This window comes from Aulonocara sp. 'chitande type north' Nkhata Bay, linkage group LG7 (assembly GCF_057382095.1).
Source record: "Aulonocara sp. 'chitande type north' Nkhata Bay isolate Kocher_YH1m ecotype deep benthic linkage group LG7, A_spYH_male_GT1.1, whole genome shotgun sequence".
In the NCBI taxonomy this organism is placed as follows: Eukaryota; Metazoa; Chordata; class Actinopteri; order Cichliformes; family Cichlidae; genus Aulonocara; species Aulonocara sp. 'chitande type north' Nkhata Bay.
In genome coordinates this window covers 13613362-13637638 of record NC_141350.1, presented here as the reverse complement: position 1 = coordinate 13637638, position 24277 = coordinate 13613362, and the positions used below count along the sequence as shown (strand labels likewise).

The 24277-nt window shown below is 39.7% G+C and overlaps 2 protein-coding genes across 2 annotated transcripts; one reads left to right on the top strand and one right to left on the bottom strand.

Annotated features, from left to right (window-relative positions):
• Positions 1-271: 271 nt before the first annotated feature.
• Positions 272-10914, bottom strand: sema7a (semaphorin 7A (JohnMiltonHagen blood group)). Its single transcript, XM_086298731.1, has 14 exons — positions 10656-10914; positions 10331-10467; positions 9702-9743; positions 9508-9603; positions 9123-9225; positions 8880-8990; positions 8483-8625; positions 7073-7251; positions 6667-6775; positions 5946-6129; positions 5642-5754; positions 5165-5310; positions 4949-5007; positions 272-4834 (listed from the first exon to the last, which is right to left on the bottom strand). The coding sequence occupies exons 1-14, from the start codon at positions 10774-10776 to the stop codon at positions 4431-4433; spliced, it is 1947 nt and encodes a 648-aa protein (XP_086154857.1). The 5' UTR covers positions 10777-10914; the 3' UTR covers positions 272-4430.
• Positions 10915-19292: 8378 nt separating this feature from the next.
• Positions 19293-24073, top strand: commd4 (COMM domain containing 4). The gene is made up of 8 exons (XM_086298730.1): positions 19293-19371; positions 19628-19699; positions 19805-19870; positions 19968-20007; positions 22113-22232; positions 23404-23484; positions 23587-23763; positions 23857-24073. The coding sequence occupies exons 1-8, from the start codon at positions 19369-19371 to the stop codon at positions 23895-23897; spliced, it is 600 nt and encodes a 199-aa protein (XP_086154856.1). The 5' UTR covers positions 19293-19368; the 3' UTR covers positions 23898-24073.
• The last annotated feature ends 204 nt before the right edge of the window (positions 24074-24277 follow it).

Below are 24277 nucleotides of genomic sequence, written 5' to 3'. Positions count from 1 at the left end.
TCACCAGCTCTTTGCTCTGAACCTGCTTCTGCTCCCTCTCTTCACACCACATTTTGTTTCACACCTAATGGAGTACATCCCCAAAGTATTTCCAAACGTGTGCACACTGTAAATTTGTACAGCCTTTCAGATCATTTTCAAACGTCGTCCAGAGTATGTTTATTTAGAAACTTCACAATGCTGTGTTGAGACTTCTCAAACAAAAGGCTTTTGGAAACAATGTGATTTAACTCAGTGTCACAAATCCTAATGTGGCCCTGGAGAGGAGTGATCATTTTAAGTGATTTATTTTAAGATTTAATTAAACACAGCAGTGGAAAATGTCCAGTACAAGCACAGCTACAAACAACTTTTTAAATTATACAGAATATGTAAATAAATAAACCCATCTACTTGTCCTACTAGGGATTAAGTTAGGAAACAAGAGGACACACAGATGTTCCCAGGTGTCACTACTACCCCCAGTGAGCATACTGGCTACCACCAATCCCATGAAGATGACAGAAGGACTAGGGTTTAAAATCACTAGGACAATATATTTAAAAAACAAAACAAAAATACAAACAAACCCTGGAGAACAAAAAATAAAAAAAATAATAAATTGAAAGGTAATTTATTTTAAATTAAATTCAAGAAAAGTACAAACACTTAAAACATAAATGGATAATAATCTGCACTTGACTGGAATTTCAAAAGGAAAACAAAGAACAATTCGAATCACTCACAGCATGAATATGCCTTCTCTTATACATAAACACACATGTCGAGTAGGCTAATTACCAAAACATTCAAGTCCCACAGCTCAAGCAGCTACAGGTTTAGGATTTATGAGGAAGTACTGTACAAATAAAATCAAGCAATGGCTCATCTGGTACTTTGTTTATTTTTTCCTGCTCTTTTTTTTAGGTTGTTTTGTCTTCTACTTCAAAGGGAAACCGCCACACCCAAGTTATCACGGAATCATCTGTCGTGACTCTCAGACCAAAAGAGAACGTTTTAATTTTCATGTAACACACCAGCACCTACTACAGCAAGTGCAAACAACTCAGAAGTGACAAAATCACAAACCATACCATAGTGCACATGCATACCTTGGAGGATTGCACTGAATCACCCTCCAAGGCCTATCACACCATGCATGTCGCATTTCATTTGTTACCCAAGGAATTCACGCTATTCTGAGTAATGTCGACTCCCCGGGGACCTTGGAATTGCCATACACTACACTCTGAGATAATCATTTTCAGGGTGAAATGGGCATGCGAGTATTGTTCTAAGCCTTGGCTTGTAGGGTCAGGTTAGCCATGGATTTGTGTTCAGTTCAGGGTAGGCGTTGAAGCGTGAACCGATGTCGGGTCTGTTGGATAACAGCGACCTCTGCTGGCAACGGATTGCAGTTACAGACAGGCGTTGTAAATTCATGTCAGGCAAAGTATCGTGCGTGCTTAGAAACTTTAAACAACATGACGCACATGTGAAAAGCTACATTTATGACATTTGCTTTCAGTTCTAAGAATTTCCTTAATCGGAATTTGTGTTTGTTTTCCAATAATTTCCTTCCTGAAGTCTTCCTGTGAGAAGAAGGACAGGAAAACTTGGGAGCCGAGGTCCTGAATGAAGATTTACTCTTATCAGAACAGAACAGAAACCAAAAACATGTTTGTTAGTCACCATATCTGTGACCTCAGACACCAATGCAGCACCAGCTTAGTCCTGTGATACCGTAAGTGTTTCTTAACATAGTCCTAAAGTAAAGCCTATCAGTGATGCTTAGCTGTAAGTCCTCTATAACACCACTTGACACATTTCTACAACTTGAGTGACTCAGAAAAGAACCCAGACATAAACAAAACATGAGTGCATGCAGATGGTTTACCAAAGGACAAACCTAGTTGTTAGATCAGGGATTATGTAAATTCTGTCTTAAGCCACAGATTTAGTAAGCTTCATTATAATTATAGTAGCCTAAGACAGACAGAACAACATATGAACCATAAACAGTGGAAAGTACCATCTCCTTCTACAGTGTTAAATATTTGTGTAGACACTGCAGATCAAAACAGTTAAAACCATGTGGCTGTAAATCAGAGCCCACAACAACATAGTGTGTCAGTGGCTGAAAGGGCATGTTTTCCTAGAATGAAACTGCAACAACAGGGTTTGGTCAGCAGAGTGTGGCCAAAAGACTGAGACCACTACTGTGAGAGCCAAGTTCAGAGTCAAGTGTTACACTATAATGGATGCTGTGTTATCTCATATTTGGAGACAGGATGAGAGAAGGATAAACAACACTAGGTTTCCATGGAGTTTCTGGACTTCAATTAGTTAATCTGAAAGAAAATCTTACAACCTTATCGGACTCCACCCAAATTCCCATTTGTTTTTGTCTATGCACATACACTGTAGTGCCCCCCTTCCCCCAAAAAAATCTCTTTACATAAGCAGGATGTACTCTGTGCAGTCATTAAGAACGCTGAGACTAGATCTAGGTAAAAGACAGCTTAAGCTCAAGATCCTTGCTTTGTCATCTGCCCTCTTGTCATGCTGAAAGTTATTTACTGAGTACTCTGGCTGATTAAAACACAGCCTGCTAAGATTAAATAATAATATCTTACCTAATAGGATGACTCCTAGTGAACAGTAAATTGTCACACTCTTTTTATGATGAAGAAATCATTACAAGACATTAGCAGGTTTTCTTATCTCTTTAAATATTTTGTGAATAATGAAATAAATAATACTTTTCATATAAAAAAAACTTCTTTTTTTTTTTTAAACATTCGGGATTAAATAATTTAATACCGTACCAAAATACATGTGTGTAAGGCAACATGATGACACAAGCTGTAAAGAGACATTATGTTAAATTCATAGAATTAAAGCAACACAAGGCACAGCTTACTACATTCTGGTGTAAATAAAGTTTTAAGTGGTTTATTAGCTACATTATTGCTCTATAACACTCTTTATCAAGGGACTAAAGCAATAATTCAGGTAAGGAATCTGACTCCATCTCAGGCTACTGAGGCCAACTCTGTGTTCTTTAGAGGTTTTCTCTACAAGGTGATTGCAATAATTCATTTTAACAAAATATTATGTGCACAATATTATGGGGGCAGCAGCACTTGCTTAGGCTGCTGCCCCCGCGACCCGGCCTCGGATAAAGCGGATGAAGATGGATGGATTATGTGCACTATTTTATTTGTATTATAGTATAGGTCATGAAAAAAAGAAAAAAAGAAAAGTGCTATCAGTGCTATAATACTGTGTACAAAAATAAGATTTTTTTTTTTTCCCTTATGGAGGTACTCCATCTTTAACATCCTTTCCAGTATAATAATACGCCTCCTCTGCACTTCCCCAAACCGTCTCAGCCGAGCTGTCCATCTGATCGACTCATTTCTAATCCCAACAAAACAAAATCCCTACCACCTCCAGCTCGGCCTCCTGTCTTTTTTGTCACTGCCGCCGTCTTCAAACCGTACATCATAACAGGTCTCACTGCCATCTTGTAAACTTTCCCTTTCACTCTCGCTGTTATCCTTCTGTCACAAATCACCCCGACAATCGCTTCCATCCGCTCCACACTACATGCACTTGCTTCTTCTCCTCGTTTATGCATTACCCCTGCTGTGGATGAGCAATGCCAACTCATCCACCTTCACTATCCCTACTCTGCGCCGCGTCAGGAAAACACATACCCAATTTCAGTGAGTATGTGTTAAAAATTATAACACTACAAATAGGCCAACTTTTTGCATGTTTTGGAGTATTTTTGACATAACTGCTTTTAAATACTGAGAGAAGCCATTTCCCAATATGCAAAGCCAAATATTTTCATTGTGCATTTTTAAGATACCTTTCTGAGCACTGAGGCAAAAAGAAGGTGGAGACACATTCCTAAATTATCGGGTCAGCAGTGCAATGTCAAAACAGATAATTTACATTTTTTGGTTCTATATGGACCAGAGTGGAAAGAGCTCTCTTCCCTTCAGTTTGTATAAGACTTACAATTAAGCAGACTTACTGTTTAAAGATTGTCTGTGGCCCTTTGACTGGAAGCTTTCCCACTTACACTCATAGTTTAATAGTGTTGTTGACTTGAGATATACATTCATGTAAAGAGGAATTACCTCTGATTACTTTCTGTGCCTTCCATTTCATTGATTGTGTTAAAAGGAAGAAAGGTACTCAGCTAAAGTGTTTTATGTAAGATGCTCCGATGTTTTCAATCACCATTGGAGACCATTCAAGCTGTGCACTGCTGACCGGTTGTACTGCTTTCTTTTTTCTTTCCCCTTCCTGTTCAAGCCCCTCTTTGTGTTAGGTTCCGCTAAAGGCTTGACATGGATTTCCGTTAGTGCTGCATGAGTACAGAGGGCCTGACATTTTGACACTGCAAATTAAAAGTAGCGAGTAACAGAGTCAGTTCAAAAAGAAATTATTGCTACAAGCAGCGTGATCCATGTCATCTCTGGAATAAGAGCTGGTGCAGCGTTCCAGTTGTCAGGTGTATTGCTTTTTGAGCACTTTTTTGGGTCTTGGTTCTCTATGAGCTCGTATGTTCCCACCACTTTGATGTAGTCTTTCTCTTCTGAAATACATCTGTACGTGCCATACTTCTCCTGTGACATGGAAGGAATGAGGTGCAGACAGTTGGTAAGCATCTGCAAACAAGGACTCTTTTGGCCTTTTTGCTCCCATGTATACTCAGCGTGGTAGGAGTCTATGGGACAGGACAGATAGAAAGGCACACCCTGGGGGACTGAATGAACTGTCCTCAAATGCACTGATGATAGTGGAGGTATCTCACGTTTGGTCCGGTTTCTTGGCTCTTGGAGAAAAGAAAGAAAGGGGGGGAAAAGGGAAAGAGAGCGATCAGAGAGATCAGACTAAATTTGTTCCTGGAGTCTACAGCAAGATGAATAAATGTCTCATCATTAGCTACCTTTAACTGTTAAACTGCATACGTTTGTTTTCCCATCCACGATATTCTGAATGCTCCCTCTGCAAAGACGAATAAAACATGTTTCAGTGAGTGATGTTTCTGCAAGATTTTTTCCCTCTTTGATTATCTGATTCATTTCTACAGCTGTTTCAGGTATTGTGCAAAACATAATAAAATGTGCCAGAGGGTCTTGGTAAGACTGCTGCTCGCACTTACGGGACAGTCGAGGTGCATCCATCGTTAGTCCAGGCACAGTATGGATCCCGGGCCAGAACACATTCTTCGCAAGACTTGCTGTACTCCTGACAACTCTGAAGGTTCACTGCAGTTATTCTCTCAGCAGACCCCACAATTAATGTTTTCTGAGCAAAGGAAGACAAAAATCTAAATTTACTTTAAACCTGAATGAAAAGATTTTCTTTTTGGGGAAATTGTAGACTCTATAGCCTGCTTATTGATAGATTTGGCTTTTCCTGGCGCAAGACAACTAATGCACACGAGGTGTTTGTCAGCTGAAAATAGCTGCATGTGAAGCACAAAAGCAATGACCTGACAGATAAAATGCGACGCTCTGCAAAAAGAAATAGCAACATCATGTTTCACTGAAGGTGGGCGCAGCTGAGAAAAACACTGATGCCAGAACGGCAAAGCACAGTGCTCTGCACTTAGTATGGCATTTTAAATGAACCCTACCTTTTTAGAGTCAAGCTTCATTGACTGTATGATTGAAGAGTTGGAGAGCTGCGTTTCAGATATGATAAAAGGTTCTGACCCAGACTCCAAGACTTTATGGATCTTCCCGGAATCTGTTGGAACAGGAATTTGATATTGTGTTATTTTTTGCAAGTGATATATCTGGCTAGGTATTTTTAGCTTATTGTTCCTAACAGATATTACAGACAATGCATTCTTAAAATGTAAGACAATTGAAAGGCAGCGAAGGCACTAATGACAAAACAAGATCCCAAGGACCCTGTGCTGTTGAACAATGACATACCAGTAGCTAGAAGCAGAATGTTATAAAATCTTTGGTCTGCAGCCTGAACTCTGTCCACGACTATCTTGGTGTAGTTGTTGGTGCTTATATAAAAAGGATCTGAGTCAACCCAGTCGGCCATTTCTGAGTGATCCTTCACAATATTGACTGTGTGACGTGGCAAAGCCTTGCTGTTCGTGGAACACTGAAAAATAAATGCAAAAATAGTCTGTATACTGCATGAAAGGCCAAAAAAAAAAAAAAAAAAAAAAAAAAAAAAATAGTCCAAAAACAAAGCACAGACAAACTTTTCCACATCGTAAATTACAGGGGTGGTTTTATTTACAAAATATAGCAACATGAACAGAAAAAGGACCACGGTCGGTGTCAGCCCCTTTTTGAAACTTGCATTATGGTTGTGCCACAATGAGGGGAAACTGCAAATACAAAGGTCCTTCATTTGTTCCATTTAATCTCAGTGGATGTCAAATAAATAACCACAGTCTCTATGATGGAAACAATGAATGTGATGAAACAGTCCATGCACACAGCTGTTTCCATGTCTTTTTTTTTTTTTTTTTTTTAAACCACAGGTCGTACTCATGCACATGATATAGAATAAACTGCTTAGACTGCATGTGAGCAAAACGAAAATAGAAATGTAAAAATAAAACAATTTAGAGGAAGTTGTCTGTAAATTCTGTTTCTGTAAAGTAACATAGCAACATAATAAAGTTCTTACCGTTCCTGGCCTTGGTGTGGGAACGTTGTCGTTGTAGCCCTTGAATTTGGAGTTCTCAAATATATTTTCAATCATTTTTATTGTATAGATGCAGACTGCTGTAGAATTCCTAGCGTGGATATAAGAAAGAAAGATTGCCAGAGCGTTCATCATAGGTTTAAATCATCTGTGAATTTGTTATTGCCTCAGCTCATGGGAGTGGAAGAAGGGCAACTCCCTTGAAAAGGAGGACAAACAGTTGACCAACAGTCTAACATCATGTGTTTTTGGAGCTACAGTCCTAAGATACAAGGAATGGAAAGTCATGTTGCTAAAGCAATACTACCCATCTTGATGTTTTGCTTTTGATTGTGGTGTCACTGTCATGTTTGCATGTTGCTTAGATATTAAAAATGAAGCATCTAACCAGTTGCTTGTGAAGAGGGCATAGACCCTGGTGTCTTGCCAGTTGTCTGCGTGCATCACATAAACATCTTGGAGGCGGTTAAAATACAGCGACTCCTTTGGAATTCCACACACAAGACGGGCCTTGAGGAAAGATGTCCACATGTTCTGGAAGAATCGTTTTGATCCACCTTCATCCACCTGAAATATGATACCGACAGGAGGAAACTCATTAATTCTGCTTCGGCTGAAGGTTATTCGATACAGTTTCCATTACGTTGAGCTGTATCAGAAATGTGAAACGAGAACACCTGAACACTTTTAGGGCAAGTCTCGTTTTGCACAGATGTCAAGCGAGGATCCCGAAAACAACATTTTAGCAAAATGAAAGCTTTTCGCGCTGGTTAATGTAAAGTAGATGAAGTCCAATTTTTTGGTATTGGTGGTGCGTCAAAGGTTTGTTTGCTTTTGCTTTGTTGTGCAAATGAATATTTTCTTGTGATGGTTTTAAACTAACATGACTAATGCAACATCCTGATATAAGAGGAAATACTGGGTGAGCATAACTACTGCTTCCATAAAAACATAAAGCCTAACATCAACATCAAGCACCTCTGATCTGACAGACTTTAGTATCTTGTTTCCTCTTTATGGAAAATTATGCAGATCATTACGGTAAAAGAAACATGGCAAACCATCACAAAACAATATTAGAATTATTCACAGTCGCTGCCTTTAATTTAGATTCAGTACAGCAGGTGGTGGTAAGCTGAGTTTTTAAGCTCATCTCACAGGTTTTGTGTTTTTTTTTAGCTGTGTCATTTTAGGCAACTGTACTGTTGATGTGTCCAAAAACAGAAAGAAAAAAAAAAAAAAAAAAAAAAAAAAACCTGAACTGACTGACTCAACCTTCCCTGTGCTGTGCTATTATCACACCCTCTCACACATACTGAGCCAATAATGCCTCTCCTTTATTTTAATGGGCATGATCACATTTTGCCATTCATTATGAATATTGTTGTTCTAAAGCTCACAACATTATTACAACATTTTCCAACTGTGTGGCAAGTGAACTGAAACCCACTTCAAATTTGCTTCAAGTACTTTGGTATTGGACATACTCTGTCAGTGGCAGAGCCTTGTACTCATGCCAAACGCATTCGCAAAACTTTATCCAATTGTAGATCAAATTAGACTGAAGGCCAAGTTCAAAGGTGGGTGTGGTCCATCCTATGAGGACTGGGCACAAAGGGTCCCAGAATGAAGGGGCACAATCCACCTTCCAAAATGCTTGAAAAAGGTTTGCTTATGTAGTCACAGCAAGACTTTTGATTGTTCCTAATTCTTGAAAGTGAGATGAAGATGTTTTAGAGAATTTATCTGTACGCAAAGTTGAGTTTCATTGATGTTAGCTCAGCTTTTTTCACCATACCTTACAAACTCTGGCAATCCTAGATATCAGTGGGTCAGCCTCTCGGTTGTGGTCTGAGTTCTTCTCACGGAAAAAGACATAAATTTTCTCATTGTCTGGGTCGTCCTTCCGCTGCACCCATGACGCAGAGACGAATGTGGGCTCTGTGAAAACATGATAAAAAGATTAAAAAAAAAAAAAAAAAAAGTGTTTACAGTGTAGCGCGAACTGAAAAAACCCCAAAACAAAACAGAAAGCCTGCCACATCAAACTTGAACCAAAGCATAATTACCCTACAATGAGGTGAGGAGTGAACAAGACAAACTTTTAAGTCAAACATATTCTGATTATACGACACCAATGTATTAAATTACAGTAGTTTTCCTCCATTATAAAATAAGAGCAGGTATTTATTTACCTGAGACCCAGCTGTCATACATCCAGACATTAGTCCTGTGGCCAGCTTGTCTTCTGAACTGCAATGTACTTCCATCAGCATCCAAAGGTGCTGCTGCATACAGATCCCCTTCTAAAAATAGCCGATACACCAAATTGACAGGGGCAAAAATGTTGAATTTTTGAATAATCAGTTACATTAATCTGCACACTGATAATTAAAACCTTGAAAACATGGTAACTACAAAAGCGGCGCGTAACATACCTACTGTGAGCGATAGGGAGTTCTGTGTGTAGATAAATGGAGAGATTCCTGTCCCGTCACGACTATCGAATATTTCAAGAGACTGATTGTTCACTGAAGGGCGCTGCAGGGTCACAGAGAGTCAACAGAACACAGTGATATTACTTCAAGAGAACTGTGATGGGAAACCACAAAACACCAGACACCCAGCACCTTCATTAAATTATAGAGGGCGCCCAATTAAAGTTTAACAAGAAGCACCAGAGCTCCACTCCTTAATTGGCTTTTCTCTGCTGCTAGTTTATGGAAACTAGTTTAGTTTCCATTAACTTGTCACAGAAGTGCAGAAAGTCACACACTTTTAGTCTACGGTTTAACACATTTAACACTTTTTAGAATCACTCACAAGTTGCCAGCACTCTGGTTTCTGTCCGTTCGTCCCGCAGACAAACAGGTTGTTCTGAAACTTCTCAATGACAGTGATAACATTTTCACAGGGGTCCTATGACACAGAGAGAACTTTGTTATGGAAACCGATTCTATATTTCATTTTCACAATGCATTTATTAGCACATCTCTGATCATTCTGTAATCACCGACCTCTTGGCATTCCTCTTGCCCCGTTGCATTCAGATGAAATTTCTGTCAACACATTGATTGTAGACAGATTAGCCATAACTTTAGCAACATTTCAAAAACATAAGAAGCATCTGAAACAATCACTAAGAAACTAATTACAACACTGTCTACTGAAATAGCTGTCTGATAGATTAATAAAAGGATAGACTAAAACCAGTTCCCTTAATTCAAATGTCTTCTTGATTCCCTTCAGCTTCTCTTCCCACAGCACGACATCCATTAGTGATATCAATGATAAGACCCATTTCTTCTCTTATGGTCAAGAATCATTTACTTATTAAAAATTTAACATTAAGATTAAAAAAAAAAGTCATACTGAAATTTCTGGTTTATTACATGTTCTATTCTTAATGATTCTGTCGGTGCCATGAGCTCAGCACCTGGACCTCTTAATGAGCACTTTGAGGCTACAGTACAAGGTCTTGTATGGCAGACAGACGCTTATTAGGACTGTCACAACCATCTGTTGGTTTTAATGGCTACTGCTTAACCCCACAGGAATTGAGGAAAAAAAGAAACACCATCAACAACATAATAAGAAAACATAAATAAAGAACATCGTTAGTTTACGATTTGTTGCTCCAACCCACCTCTATGACGTGGAAGTCGTCCACATTGAGTTTCAATATAAAATCATTGCCTCCCAGGTACAGTTCATCTGAGCCCTCCTCATAGAACAACACACTGTGGTTCTGATTAATTTGGTATTCAAGCCCAACGCTTATATCTGGAGGGTGAAAAAGCATCTCATAATCACGCTTTAATCAGGAATTACGGCATTCTGCACTTACATCAAAACACGAGAAGATGAATCGGATTTGTCCTTGCAGTGTTTTTGACTAAAGTGAATAGGAAACACACACTAGAGCTTTCGTAATGTAATACTGCCACTGCGTCGATGTTAACGCAACCTACCTTTGCTTAGAAGTCGAGGAGTATTTTTGGACCCGAGAGTCGGTGTATCCTTCAAACCAGCAGAAAGAGCTGGCTGTAAATCCCCGACAAGCCAAAATAAAGAGAAAAGAAAACGCTTCATATTGCGCCTTAGCTGCTGAGCTGCACTACAATCCCTTTGCACCCTCAAAATCAATCTGCTCTACTCGCTCCATCCTCTTGACTATAAAAGCCTCGTGGGCGTGGCATGCTGTTCTGCCTTATATAAAACACAAGTCTTAGAAATATATGGATTGTTTCTTGTGTTAATTTAATATAAACATTTCTTCTTTATTCGTGGGGTTTGCGTCACCTATCATATTAAAAACCTCGTATAGATGACGTTATTTATTGCACTGGGCTGAGCCTGTAGCCCGAAAAAAAAAGTCGATTGGATAGTGATAGTCTTATACTGCAAGATCAGACTGACTGTAATCCTTTTAACACCGACTGCTTCACTATTAAATCCTTTCGTAAATCGACCTTACTGGAAGCGAAATTCTGGACACCCTTTAGGTCCATTGTTTTAAATGAACCTTCTTCCTCGTTACAAGATAAATAATGTCGAGGAAAAAATCTATCACCAAAAGTCATTTGTTTATATCACGTTTGAATGAAGTTTCTACGAGGATTACAGGTCTGTGGCATTGTAAATGCTGTTCAGGTAGTTTACCTGCAAGCAGCTCCCCTGCTTTGAAGCACAGTCAGCTGCGCGGGTCTAATGGCGTTCTCACGAGATCAAGATGTGAGATATGTTAACAACTTCTTTTTTATGGAGAAAGGAGAAAAATTGCCACAAACAGAACACCAATGCGTTCCCAGGCCAGCCGAGAGATATAATATGGAACACCTCACCAAGGAGGCGCCCAGTCAATCGTTTGAGCAGGAGCTGCAAAAATCACACCCCTGTGCGATTTTTTCAGTCGCGCGATTCAGCTCCTGCTCAAACTGTACGATTGACTCGCAGGGGTTAGAAGTTCATAGGTCACGATGCAGGGTCTCACACTACATGGCCCGATGCTCTGATGCGACCCGAGTGCTCACACTGTGCCTCCATAAAATGAAGGTTATAACAGAAATTCTGTCGCTCGCTCTCCCTCTCTGTCTTTCACTCACACAGACACACCACCACCATCAACTTTGCTAAATTGCTAATGAAAAACATTGATCAGGCAGCTGTGATTGAGCAGCAGTGTAAATCCAACTATTTTCACGGTTGTTGTGGTCGTGATAATTTTGTGAGGCCACACCGAAAAGGCTCGGATGAGCTTTCCAAAGTTCTACTAATTGTGCCTCCATCGCTTGTGTCCAGATCACACGCTACACTGCTGTGCTGCGCCGTCTTTTTCGCTGACATTTGTGTTTGCGCGTGCGCAGTGTGAGCGGCTGCGGTGACACCCTCACGACGGTCGCGAGGATTTCAAACAGGTTTGAAATCCTCGCGACCAAGCGATTGATGGTCGTGAGGTGTTAATCGCCTCTCGTTACCCCACGTATACTACACGATGCACGACGCACGATGAAGGCCAAAATCGGGCCGATCGCCAAAACGGTCGCACGACTCAAAAATCGGCTCAAAATGGGCCAAAAATCGCACAGTGAGGCCAGCCACCCTTTGGAGGAAGCCCATTTCCAGCGCTTTTATCCGCGATCTCGTTCTCTCGGTCACTACCCAAATATAAATAGTAAAGACATCAGGATAGATAGCAAAAAATAAAAGATATACAGTCTAGAGGAACATATACAAACTAAAGTAATATATACAAAACAACCACTTTGCTTACAAGCAAAGTGGTTGGAAGCACTTCAAAGGGACTTATGCGAGTGGCCTGAGTGATGAGGGTTACTCAGACCAGATTGGTGAGGTGGGGAGTGTTTGTTTATAGTCACAATGGCCCACCGGGAAAAGCTGTTAGTCAGTCTGGAGGTGTGGAATCTGAGTGACCTGAGGCGGTGACCAGAGGGCAGCGGGTCACACAGGTGGTATGCAGGGTGCAAGAGGTACCCTGTGATGGGTCTGGTTTTTCTGAGACAGGTGGAAATGATAATGGCCTATAGGGGTCGCAGAGGGCAGCCAATAATTTTTTTGGGTGGTGTTGACTACCCTCTGTGCAGGCTTCCTGTAAGCAGTAGTGGCCCCTGCATACCAAACACCCAGGCAGTAGGAGAACACTACTCCTTATATTTTAATGTTAAATCAAATACTTGCTGGGACCAACAGAGGTAGTAGATAGTGCAGTGGTAAGCAAGGAGGTTTTATACGGAAACTGATTGGTTGATGTTCACTTTTTAGAGGTACATTTTAAAAAGTTTTTTCTGCCTTTGCAAACTACACCTCTACCACCATCTCTGCAGAATTACCCCACACATTTTAATTAGGTGGTCCTTTTTGGAGTCTCTGGGTGGGTTTGCTCTCACTGGTTCCACAGACTAAAAACCAGCAATTAACTTGGAAATGCAAAGGGGAAAGCAAAATATCCTTTTAGAGTTCTTTAAAGTGTAAAAATAAGAAACAATGTAGAAAAATATCAAGAAAAACAAAAGTTACATCTGGCAGATCCTTTGAAACAGGAGAAAGGGCGCAGCAGCATGAAGTTATTTTGGATTAGCCTGTTCATTCCAGTAAAAAGCAGAGATTAATTTTTATATACAGTGAAACATGGAAGTACCCCAAATAGTTATTTTTGTATTTAATGTGGCCTAAAAGCTGTTTAAAGAATCATGTGTTTAAGTGTCAGGCAGGTTTTCCAGCTGTGGTATTTCTATATTTGCTTTTCAAGATGACCATGTGTCTTTTTCCAACATAACAACTTGAAGCTGCAGTTTTTTTTCGTTCTATCATTGTGGCTTTTTTTCTGTACCGGAACACAAACAAGATGCTTTATTGCATACGAACACATCCTTTTTCACATTTTCCAAATAAACTTATTTGTCTGAAATTGTAAATCTAACTTGTGGTTCCCTGAAGGGTGTCTCACAATAAAGCCCTGTGTTCAAAATGTCACCAACTCACTCATATTATATTCATATGCACAGAAAGAGGAGTTAGAGAGATTACACAGAGCATTGAGCTTAACAAGCAACAACATTTATGCCCCTTTCTGCAACGAAGCTCAGTTTTTAATCAGGTGGACAAACTGCACAGAGATCACAACGAGGGCACTGGGAAAACCTTCCACATTTCACTAATATTCACATTTCAGTTACACCCTGAACATTTTTCTCTTTTGTTTTACTGCTGCTTATTGTGTGCATTCATGACTATGTAAATATTTTGCTCAAGTCCTCTTAGCTCTGTAGAGGTTGTCCACAAATGCTGGAGTCTGTGTGATATAAACTGGTCATGCTTGCCGAATGTAGTTACCTTTTTCCTGTTGGTCATTGCAGTCTGGATAATCCACATAATTGTTGCTATAAGCCATTAAGGGACTGCCACACAATTCCTTAGTTGGCCCCATGTGTTCAACACATCAATAGCAAACACATATACACCTTCCAAAGCAACAAACCTGTTCTTTATTGATAATCTCTTACATTTATAATATTTATTTAATAATATTTCTTTAAGAGGAACCACACACAGCCCATAGAGACCTGCATTCACTCAAGGAGGCGTGTCCTGATTAAAATAAAAGAATGGTAAACCAATAAATGTTAATGAACTGGATTTACTGTCATCACAACCCTCCTGTTTCTACTGGATAACCTCTGATGATTGCACCTCTACAGGTTCAGCACCTTAGATTTTAATTACTGATCATCACGCAGGTCACTTCAATATCCCTTAGACCAGGGGTCCCCAATCCCAGTCGACGAGGGCCGGTGTCCCTGCAGGTTTTAGATGTGTCCTTGATCCATCACAGCTGATTTAAATGGATAAATTACCTTCTCAACATGTCTTGAAGTTCTCCAGGGGCCTGGTAATGAACTAATCATGTGATTCAGGTGTGTTAACCCAGGGTGAGATCTAAAACCTGCAGGGACACCGGCCCTCGTGGACTGAGATTGGGGACCCCTGCCTTAGACTGATACCCTGCTATACCATATAAATAAGTTACTCAAATCTAACTTAATCAAACATATTTTTTCACTGTATTACATAAAAAATAAAGTAAAAAAAATACAGGTTGTAAGGTATGTTTGTGTCTCATAAATGATATATTTGCCGTCTTCTTCGCGTCACAGCACATGACACTGGAACGTTCCGCATAGTTTTTCATACTTTTTAACAGACATATGACTATGAGGTGGCTGAGGTCTAGTGGTTTGTATTTTATTTTTAAAAACAAGACCATAAAAACTGGCATGAATCCCTGTGTGACCGGGGAGTTTTGGTTTAAAGTATTTAAATGAAACATTAAGAAAATGGATTTACTCAGATTTTGGATGCACAATTTACTGCAAATGTGTGTGAATTTGGCACTGAGAACACATTTTGTGCTAAATGTGGCTCTGCTGTGTTCTGTTAGAAGTGTTCATGTTTGGAATTGGGTGGGGCAGATGTTATCAGTAAGTAATCCAGGAGTGTACAACTCCAGGCTTCAAGGCCGGTGTCCTGCAGGTTTTAGACATCACCCTGGGTAAACACACCTGAATCAAATGATTAGTTCATCACCAGGCCTCTGAAGAACTTCAAGACATGTTGAGGAGGTAATTTGGCCATTTAAATCAGCTGTGTTGGATCAAGGACCCTTGAGGCCTGGAGTTGGACACCCCTGGAATTTTACAATAAGCCCCGTCCATTGGCCCTTCAATGCGGTAAAGACATCTTCTTTTTTATTATCTGTTTCTCCTGCTCCTCCTCATCTTTCTCCTTCACCACTGCTTTCTCAACTCAAGATTCATCTGATGAACTGACATCACGGCTCTAACACAAGACAATGTGCATAGATATGCTAATTTTTCCAGATATTGCCGTAATTACTTATTGTCAGCAGATTAGACATGTGATCCTCCCATCTACGGACAGCTGACAATCAGCCGGCTAAACCACAACAACAGCTGGTTAAGCTAACATTATGCAAGCTATAATGTTAGGCTCAAGTGTCCTAAAAGTCACACTCTCCCTATACATAAAAGTTACCCTCTGACAAGCAGTTTGATTACATTCTCACATTGTATGAGAGAACATCACAGAACTGGTTCTAAGAGAGTGTGTTGGAGAACTCACTATGACGTTGACATCTCTCTTTCCCAAGCTGTGTTGCCTGTCTGTTTGTAAGAGGTCCATTATTTCCCCTGTGCCTAGAGACTCAGCTGTGAAAGGCATTACCAAGAATGGCTGATTTTATCCCACATTAAGGATTCGGTTGACATTATGTGGATCCACAACAGTATGAGTACACGAAGAGTTTTTTCTGATGCACTATCAGCTGTTATCAACCCTGCTCTAACTCATTTCCAAGAAGTACTGTTGGCAGAGAATCATGGGCTTATTTGTCTGATTAGAAACATAAAACATACTGCACAGGAAAAACTCCCTTTTAACAGGAAGAAACCTCCGGCAGTACCAGGCTCAGGGAGGGGCGGCCATCTGCTGCGATCACTTGGGGTGAGATAGGGAAGACAGGATAAAGACATGCTGTGGAAGAGAGACAGAGATTAATAACAAGTATGATTCAATGCAGAGAGGTCTGTTAACACATAGTGAGTGAGAAAGGTGACAGAAAAGTCAGGGCTCGGGAGAACCCGAGTGCCCTGGAGGGACTTTCCCTGCCGGATACACGATGGATGGGTGGCAGAGGATCGTGTGCCTGGCGGGACTGTCGATCGAGGACGCTGAAGATATCTACCTATTCGGAACCATGATGATCGGAGCTGGCTAGGCCCTGGCTTATCGGAGAATTAAGAGAGCGGAACCGGCTGTGGGCTCAAGGCCGGAGCTCAAGGCTGGAGCTGAACAAAAACTCTCTGATAACGACTGTGTTGAGTCTGTTCCTTCCCATTCCCTACAAGGCCACCTGGGTTGGCTGGAAAACTGTTTACTTAGCCTGGCAGGGCGAAGGACACTGTCTCAGCTGAACTATGGACACGCACACACATACATATACTGATACTGATAAGCACTCACCGACGCATCACCCTCCCTACCCCGGATCCAACGCCACCTCCAACGCTTACCTCCCCCCATGATGTGGACATCGGGTCAGCTGGAGGCGCAGTCGAAAGATTGCAGCGGTCCCAGATCAGATGTACACACTGGAACTCTTTCCCATGTTGCTTGTCTGTGTTTATTGTGTTATGGTGTGTTGATACCTGTGCATTCCTGTATTATCCTTTTGTGTTGCACATTTCAATGTTTTTTTTTTTCCTCGCTACCTGGCCTGACCTGTCTCCCCAATGTGATGTTTGTATTGTATGTACGGTCGGCAAGGTCTGTCATCTCGGTTGTGGGCAAAAGACCTGCAACTGACAAATAAAGGCTATCTCATCTCATCTCATCTCAAAAGGAAAAACTCAAAGCATCATGGGAGTCCCCCAGCAGCCTATGCCTATTGCAGCATAACTAAGGGAGGATTCAGGGTCACCTGATCCAGCCCTAACTATATGCTTTAGCAAAAAGGAAGGTTTTAAGCCTAATCTTAAAGGTAGAGATAGTGACTGTCTCATGAATCCAAACGGAAGACTGATTCCACAGAAGAGGGGCCTGAAAACTGAAAGCTCTGATTCCCATTCTGCTTTCAAATACTCTAAGAACAACAAGTAAGCCTGCAGTGCGAGAGCAAAGTGCTCTAATGGGGTGATATGGTACTACAAGGTCATTAAGATAAGATGGGGCCTGATTATTTAAGACCTTATGTGAGGAGCAGGATTTTGAATTCATCGATTTTTAGGACTTCCTGATAATAATGAATTACAGTAGTCCAGCCTAGAAGTAATAAATGCGTGAACTAGTTTTTCAGCATCACTCTGAGACAGGATATTTCTAATTTCAGGAAGTTTGCAGATGACACAGCTGTTGCTTATCTTATCTCCAACAAGTCTAGAATAGAATAGAATAGTCCTTTAATTGTCCCACAAGGGGAAATTTGGCTGCAACAGCAGCAAAAAACCACATATACAAACAGAACAGGACACGGAACCAAAACACACACAGTTTTCACAGAAATAATTTTTTTATATCATTATATCATGGACAATAGTAACAAAAACAAAGTACTGTACAGAGTCTATCTAAAGGAGAGAGATGGAAGAACTTGTTCTTGATCAGTGGGGTGAAGATGAAAGAGATGGTGGTAAATTTTAGGACGGGCTCACATGCCTCATTCCCTCCTTAGAGCAGAAGCTGTGGAGTTGGTGACCACAGTCAACTACCTGTGTACACATATGTCCAACAATTACTCACAAATACAGACAATATTATTAAGCTCACCAATGCTGGTGAGGCTGAAGCAGGATGTCATCGGTGCAGCTCTACTTTCTTTGTCGGATTGTGTGGTTGAAAGCATCCTAAACTCCTCTATGGTTAGAAACTGCGTAAGCCAATAAGAAAGTGCTGCAAAGAGTGGTTTAATCTGCCCCCCCCCCCCCCCAAAAGAAGGCTGCGTAGCCTCACACCTCTACAACAAGGCTGAGGTGCAGCTTTTTCCATGAGGCTGTGAGGTTAATGAACTTGGAACTAAAAAGAAAGACAGAGAAATTGTCCAGGGAGAAGAACTCTGCTGATGAAGATGTTCAGACAGGTAGAGATGAACATGAAGGTGTGCGTCATAACTTTATGAGGGTGGCATAGAAATCAAATAGGGTGGCAAAATCAAAGCCTTTTTAAACACATGTGCAGGTGTTACATATGGTTAAATTGATTCAAATGCAGTAAGTATAAACATGTTTCATATAAATATAGTCTGTAAGTTAATTATTTTCTGTAGCCCACATAATTAAACTTTTTAGTTACACTATACATTTTGATTTTCTGTAATGTACAACCTCCATAATAAATACAAACAGCATATCTGTCTGTCTGTCTGTTTACGTACCTATACGTACATATACGTATATGTATGTGTACCTATATGTATGTATACGTGTGTAGATATATGTATAGATATATATATAGAGATAGATAGATATCATGATTCCGAATTTACTGGCCTGTCATTAAAATTTTCAAACCTTGAAGTCCACTCAACACAAGCTGAAATACAGAATCAACGGGGCTGCAGCTTGTTGCTATGTCAGCTTAATCGCATGCTGGTCATGTGATTTGGAGGTGTGGCACACAGAGTGATAATGACACTCATCTTCATTCCATCTTCAAACTGTTAATGCTATTTTATCTTAATAAATGGCACCATCATATGCAAAATTAGGGTGCCACGTGCCACCCCATTCCACCCCTCTAAATACGCCCCTGGTAATATCTGAATATGTGATCAGTTATAGCTGACTAATTTATGTTAACTGTGCACGCTTACGTGCTCTACCATGCGCATGCACGTGCATAAGCGTCACCTGCGTGTACTTTATGATATAGTACTAAACCTCTGATTAAATGAAAAAATAAATACGGACCTTACATCTAACCCACACTAAACTGTCTAACTCAGAAAGAGAGAGAATGGGAGAGTGAGAACAACCTGCAAAAAAAGGAGGAACAAGGGTGCTGCAGCCAGACCGTCACGTGACCTAAGACGTCGTCCAATTAGATGCAAAGAAAAAAAACTCGTCTTCCGGTTGTCTTCCTTCTTCAACAACCATGGTAAGCTCGTTCGCTCTTTATCTCATTATTTAATGCTGTCTAATTCATTGATAATTCTGTGAAATTGTCCGATTATATAGTCGCTTTACGTATTAACGCAATGACGGATAATTTACCTCAAAGGCGTCGAGGTTTAGTGCTGCTGCTAGTTAGCAAGCAGGCTAAGCCAGTAGCCCATTTTTTGAGCCTTCTGTGACTGTAAATACTGTAGTTTTTGCACAGTGTATGAACTTATGAGTGACCCTCTTTGTCCTAGCGGTTCCGTTTCTGTGGAGACTTAGACTGCCCAGATTGGGTACTTGCCGAAATCAGCACGTTAGCAAAAATTGTGAGTAAAAGAAACCATAAGAGATAAAGTTGTTACTGGCACCAGTTTATTGATTTTATTATTTTTTTTATAACGAATATATTTTCTATTCCATTAATGTAACAGTCAAGTGTCAAGATGAAGCTACTTTGTGCTCAAGTGCTGAAGGATTTGCTTGGAGAGGGCATTGATGTAAGTTGTTGGACATTTCTACAGGCTCGTCATATGTAGACTGTAGTTTTGAAACACACACACATCTGTGGTGTCTTCTCTCTTGCTTCATTTACAGTATGAAAAAGTCGGAAAGCTTACTGCAGATGCAAAGTTTGGTAAGTGTCTCTTGTGTTGTTTCTCTGAGAGAGATGCAACAATTACATTTCAAGGCGCTTAACATTTCTGTCTGCAGACATATGACTGGCTCTTTCTATTTAGATTTAAGATTCTAGAAGTTCCAACTTTATATTTTTATAATATTTGATCTTCGTGCATTTGATCAATCATAACATCTGCCTATCCTAACTGACCAGTAACCCTCCCTGTGGGAATACAAGTATTTGTTCACTTTATTCATTATTGTTGTTATTATTATTATTATTATTATTATTATTATTTATATTTATGTATTAACTGTAAAGATGTGTAATTACTATGTAAGATAATGTACTTAAAATGTGAAAATATGTACTTAAAGTATGAAAATATATAAAAAAGATATGTATATAAAATCTCCAAACTATGGATCACAACATTTTTAGGCAAATCTGGCATGATCGATCAGAAAATGTTACATGTATTTGATGATTTGAGATGGAAATTATTTATTTATTTATTTTTGTTAATGACGCAACATTTAACTGTTGTGGTAGTTAGGGGGGAATAATGGCTGGGGGTGGAGCTGGTTTGATTGCAGAGGCCAACCAAATGGCCTCTGCAGTTACTATGTAAGTTAATCTCTCATTTGAATCAGTTAGCTTGTTGAGTTCTATTATTTTGTTAAACACTATTTATAACTAGCATTTCATTAAGTTGACTTTTTTATGAGCCCACTTATTTCTTAAAATAGTGTTAAAGCAACTCCAAAACGACACAGCAGACACAGTATTTGTGCAATAAACCATTGTTTGTGGAAAGCAATCTTGACCTATGGCTATTGTTTGAGCTTCCCTGGACAGGTCTAGCTACTCTGCCACTAACTCAGACTCCTCTCTCCACACACCCTCCCAAGATGCTAACGCATAAAATACAGGAGAGACCAAATTAGGTGATCACTGCCAGCCTCCTGTGGCACTGCCCCCTGATATTGCTGCATCACCCCTACCCTGCAACTGTTGCAAACCACACCCTGCCCGTACAAGCTTATTTCCATGAATGTGTGTTTTTGATATTATTTTGAATCTTTTTGGGGGAGATATTGTAACCCAGATTTTGTAAATTACACATGTGCCTCTAAGTCTTTGGCTGCTTGGTCCTTGATAAAAAGGTTTTGTGACTATGCCTGTTAAAAAGCAGTAATCCTACCTCATTTAAATTTGAACATTGTCAGGTTCAGCTTCAGGTTAATTTCTCTGGAAGTAGTGCTGTGCAGCTTCTAACACTGTCTAAAAAAGCAGCAAAGTCCACCATATTAAAATATTGAATATCTTCTTAAACCTTAATTTCATATTAGAGAAGAGTACAAAGCTACAAAAAACAAACAAATCTGGTTGCTGGCCTGAAGCTGGTCTTGTTGGTGTGGAAATAAAGTTCTGAGCTTTCATAGTGTTGTTAGTAGTTGCTAAAAGGCATGATAGCACAACCCTGAGTTCACATCATTTGTGGTGAGTTTTCTTCTTCTGGGCCCTGAGAACATTACAGTAGAATAGTGTCTTAACAGTTTAAACATTTGGGGGTTGAATTCAGTGGCCAGGCCTCATTCTCATTCATTCTGTCGTTTGTGCTCCTGACTTGACGTGTGACCTTTGAGCTTGGAGCCTGCATGTTTTTTCTGTTGACACCGCTGATTAGACACATGGTAGTAGCCAGAGACCCAGATCGCATGACAAGTGATGATCTTGATGATAACAAATGGGTCAGTTTGACACAAGTCTGTTTTCTCACTGTGCCACTTTGTAGTTTATCATGAATGAGTGGCTGGACAGGTGAGTTATTAGAACAGGACTTCATGAAAGTCATTAAAACATAGCAAGAGCACTCAAAGGGGTTCATAAGTGCACAAGAATTGGCTTTAAAGCATTAAAATTCTTTTTTTATGGAAGAACAGAAATTGGTGATTACACATTGTAAATGCACTAAGTTGTGCGGCATTCCTGGTCTATCTAATTTGCCTTACACATAAGTCTTTAACACTGTTCAACTTAAACTTTGTTTTTTTGGGTTTTTTTTTTTTACAATTTCTGTCAGATAAGCTGTTTTGTGTCAATAAACCATTTTGCAGAGAGCGGAGACATCAAAGCTAGTGTGGCAGTGCTCAGCTTTATTTTCTCCAGTGCAGCGAAGCATGATGTTGACAGTGAATCTCTATCCAGTGAGCTACAACAGCTTGGCCTGCCTAAAGGTAAGCCTGTGTGTTTGTGTCCAAAGGTTGGTGTAAAAATAAATGCAGTCTACAACTTGATATGCACCGATCTGTTCTCATGCCTGAATCTTTGCCAAGAGCAAGGACAGCCAAACTTTCTAACAAAAACACAAGTGACTAGTTTAATCTAATATCCTGGGGAAATGTCTCACATGGGGATAATGTGGAACAAGAGCAGCTAAATGTAGAGTTTATGTTACAGGATTTTAATATTTTATTTCTAGAGTATGAGCACAGAAGTATAATAGAGGAAGGATTTTAGAAACTCCTGTATTGCATTAGTTCAAAATCATTTATTGTGTTTTTTAACAAATGTCCTCAGGATGATGTCAGAGGATATTATAGTTATTAAATGGGTGTGTAAGGGATCATTTTTGCCAAGTGAAACTGGTATACTGAAAAATGAGAAGCTGTAATGTATTTCTGTAATTATTATTTTTTTAACGTGTGCATGTGTATGAATGCATGCTGATTGTTATCATTGTTTTTCATATTGTGAATTGATTTTTGACTTAGTGAACCAAAGACAGTTTTCCACTAACATGGACAGTAAAGTTAGTCTGTTCTATTGTTTCCTATTCATGGCCTGTTGTGTTGGTTCTTTCCTTTTTAACTACATTCTATGAATGTGGATTGACAATAAAAGAAAAAAGCAGTACATCATGAACAACAAAGGCGATGCTGATTTACAGACTGGGTGGTGCATTGCTGTATCAACAACTCTATAAAAGTGGTGTTAACACATTTGCCTTACACATGGACAATCCCCCTTTTGAGGTTGAGTGGAGACACAAGCTAGCACGCTTCCAGTGGTCCCTCCCTGCATAAATCACAGCTTTGTGTCAGGAAGGCCATCTGTGCCACATCAGTCCACCCTTTGGAAAATAAGAAGCCCAAAGTTTCACCATGATTTTTGTGTGTTTCATTATAAATAAAAATGACAGATGGCTTTCTGCCTGAGATTTTGAGATTGTATGTTATGTTTCAGAAATAGTAAAAGGTTTATTTTATTTGATAAATATGAAATACTTCTAAGGACTTTATAACTGTTAGATTTTCTTTTTAGTCGTCTGGTAATGCATAATTAGTTCTTCAGCTAATCGTCAGCTGAAACACTCAAATTATTTTTTTCTACTCAATATTTCTTTAGAGCACACTACAGGGCTGTGCAAGTCCTACGAAGACAAGCATGTTGCACTGCGGGAGAAATTAAGAGAGACAAGCCTGAGATGTAAGTATTTCTGCCCTTCCTATTCAAGAAAGAAGAGAAAATTAATGATGGCTGCTGCTGGGAAGTTGATGACTGAGCACTGGCATTCTGCTTTGTGATCAGTGGGTCGACTGGACTCTGTTTCTTGGCGAGTGGACTACACTTTGAGCTCCAGTGAACTGAGGGAGGTGAATCAACCAACAATTCAACTTAAACTGCAGAGGCAAGGAGCAGAATCAGGTGCCCCAGAGACAACTGTGGTGTCTGTTTCTGCTGACAAGTTCAGAGTGCTGCTTGCTGGTAAGTTCAGTATCTTTTAAAATACTTCCCTTTTTGTTGTCTTTTAATTTGCCAGACCTGTGATGTTATTTTTTTGTCTCTGTACTTTTTCAGAGCTCAAACAAGCCCAGGTTCTAATGAACTCACTACAATGAACAACAGACGTGACTTTCTGAAAATCGACGATAATGATGATTAACTGCCTAAAGTGCCATACTTACAAGTTGTACAGTGTTATGTATTCTTCCTAAAAAAATGTAATTCCTTGTGTCTCTCAACTGATATTTAGTTGTATTTTTCTACCATTTTAGTAAAAATTAGTAGAAATGTGTCCAGATTGTGTGATATTTGTTACTGAAGTAAAAAAATAATGATCATTGTTTAAAAAAGATGTTGCTTGTATCACTCAACACATTTAATTATGTTAATTATTTGTGTTTTACCTCTGTATGCTTATAAATAAAAACAATGTAAAACGTATCCGTCAAAAAGTGATGGCCAAAAAAAACTGGATTGATTATAATGTAGGTACAAT